This window comes from Elephas maximus, chromosome 20 (assembly GCF_024166365.1).
Source record: "Elephas maximus indicus isolate mEleMax1 chromosome 20, mEleMax1 primary haplotype, whole genome shotgun sequence".
In the NCBI taxonomy this organism is placed as follows: domain Eukaryota; kingdom Metazoa; phylum Chordata; class Mammalia; order Proboscidea; family Elephantidae; genus Elephas; species Elephas maximus.
The window spans coordinates 79,892,180-79,893,896 of NC_064838.1; the positions used below are offsets into that span (position 1 = coordinate 79,892,180).

General features: G+C 39.3%; 1 protein-coding gene across 1 annotated transcript; it reads left to right on the forward strand.

Moving 5' to 3' along the window:
- The first annotated feature begins 220 nt into the window (after positions 1-220).
- LOC126064171 (olfactory receptor 10AG1-like) lies at positions 221-1,162 on the forward strand. Its single transcript, XM_049862894.1, has one exon. It carries the CDS (start codon positions 221-223, stop codon positions 1,160-1,162), a length of 942 nt encoding a protein of 313 aa, XP_049718851.1.
- The last annotated feature ends 555 nt before the right edge of the window (positions 1,163-1,717 follow it).

Consider the following 1,717-nt stretch of genomic DNA (forward strand, 5'->3'; position numbering starts at 1 on the left):
CCAAAACTATAGTGAAAAGATCTTAAAATAAATTTAAGGGGACTGTTTGCTGTGATTTAACAGGATGATGTGGAACATACATAAATAGCATCATTCTTAAAGTGCAAATAATTGCAGTGATCGTAAAATCCAATCCTGACACCTCAATACAATTTAGAGAAGAGGCAAAGAGATACAGGAAGGTAAAGGAAATGTACGTGTGAATTTACATTGTCCACAGATGAATCATCAAGAAAAACCTCCAGAATACAACCTAACAGAACTGATGGAATTTGTTGTCTTGGGCTTTGCTGATATGCCCCATCTCCAGTGGTTTCTTTTTGGATTATTTTTAATCATCTATATCATTATCCTGATGAGCAATGGCACTATATTTCTAATAACAAAAATGGATCCCGCTTTCCAGAGCCCTGTGTATTTTTTCCTGGCAAATTTTTCCTCCTTGGAAATCTGCTATGTATCAGCTACTCTCCCCAGAATGCTGATGAATCTTGGGATGCAGAGAAGAACAATCTCCTTAGGTGGCTGTGCTACACAGATGTGCTTTGTCCTTATATTTGGAGGCACAGAGTGTTTATTCCTTGCATTGATGGCCTATGACTGTTACGTGGCCATTTGCAACCCTCTTCAATATCCTCTAGTCATGAACCACAGGGTCTGTATCCACTTGGTGACTGGCTCCTGGACCACTGGGATTCCCGTTATGATTGTGCAGACGTATCAGATTTTCTCTCTGCCTTTTTGTGGACCTAACAAAATTAACCACTTCTTCTGTGACATTTTCCCAATACTCAAACTGGCTTGTGGGGACACTTTTGTAAATGACATGTTGGTCTACACAGTTGCTGTGTTATTTGGCATGGTTCCATTTCTTTTGATACTTGGTTCCTACAGTAAAATCATGTCCATTATCCTGAAGTTGCCATCAGCCACAAGTCGAGCCAAAGCCTTCTCTACCTGCTCGTCTCATCTTATGGTTGTGGTGTTATTCTTTGGATCAGCCATTATTACATATTTAAGGCCCAACACCAGCCACTCAGAGGGAACTGACAAAGTACTTTCTCTTTTCTACACTATCCTAACTCCTATGTTTAATCCCATGATATATAGTCTAAGGAACAAGGATGTCATAATAGCACTGAGAAAATTGCTATGTAAATAATTCACTTCATTAAAGAACATATTAAATGTATAAGAATTGCTTTCTTATATATTTTGTATCAAATTTCAACCGATGTACTATAAGTGTGTTATGGATTGAACTGTGTCCCCCAAAAACATGTGTCAACTTGGCCAGGTCATCCTTCTCAATGTTGTTTGATTGCCCACCATTTTATTATATGAATTGGAATCCTCTAAAAGGCAACTGGTTTGGTGTGGTTATGTTCCTATGTGTTGTAAATCCTACCTCTGTGATGTTAATGAGACAGGATTAGAGGCAGTTATATAACAAGTCCCCCACGCATCTATCGGTTTGTTGTACTGTGGGGGATTGTGTGTTGTTATGATACTGGCAGCTACGTCACTGGTATTCAAATATCAGCAGGATCATCCATGGCAAACAGGTTTCAGATGAGCTTCCAGACTAAGGCAGACCAGGAAGGACTCAGTGGTCTACTTCTGAAAAGAATTAGCCACCAAGAAACTTATGAATAGCATCAGAACATTGCCTGATATAGTGCAGGAAGATGAGCCATTTCTCAAGCTGAAAGAACTG

What these genes read in the sequence shown, in the direction of transcription:
- LOC126064171 (XM_049862894.1), top strand. Translation starts at nt 221, where the DNA reads ATGAATCATCAAGAAAAACCTCCAGAATACAACCTAACAGAACTGATG.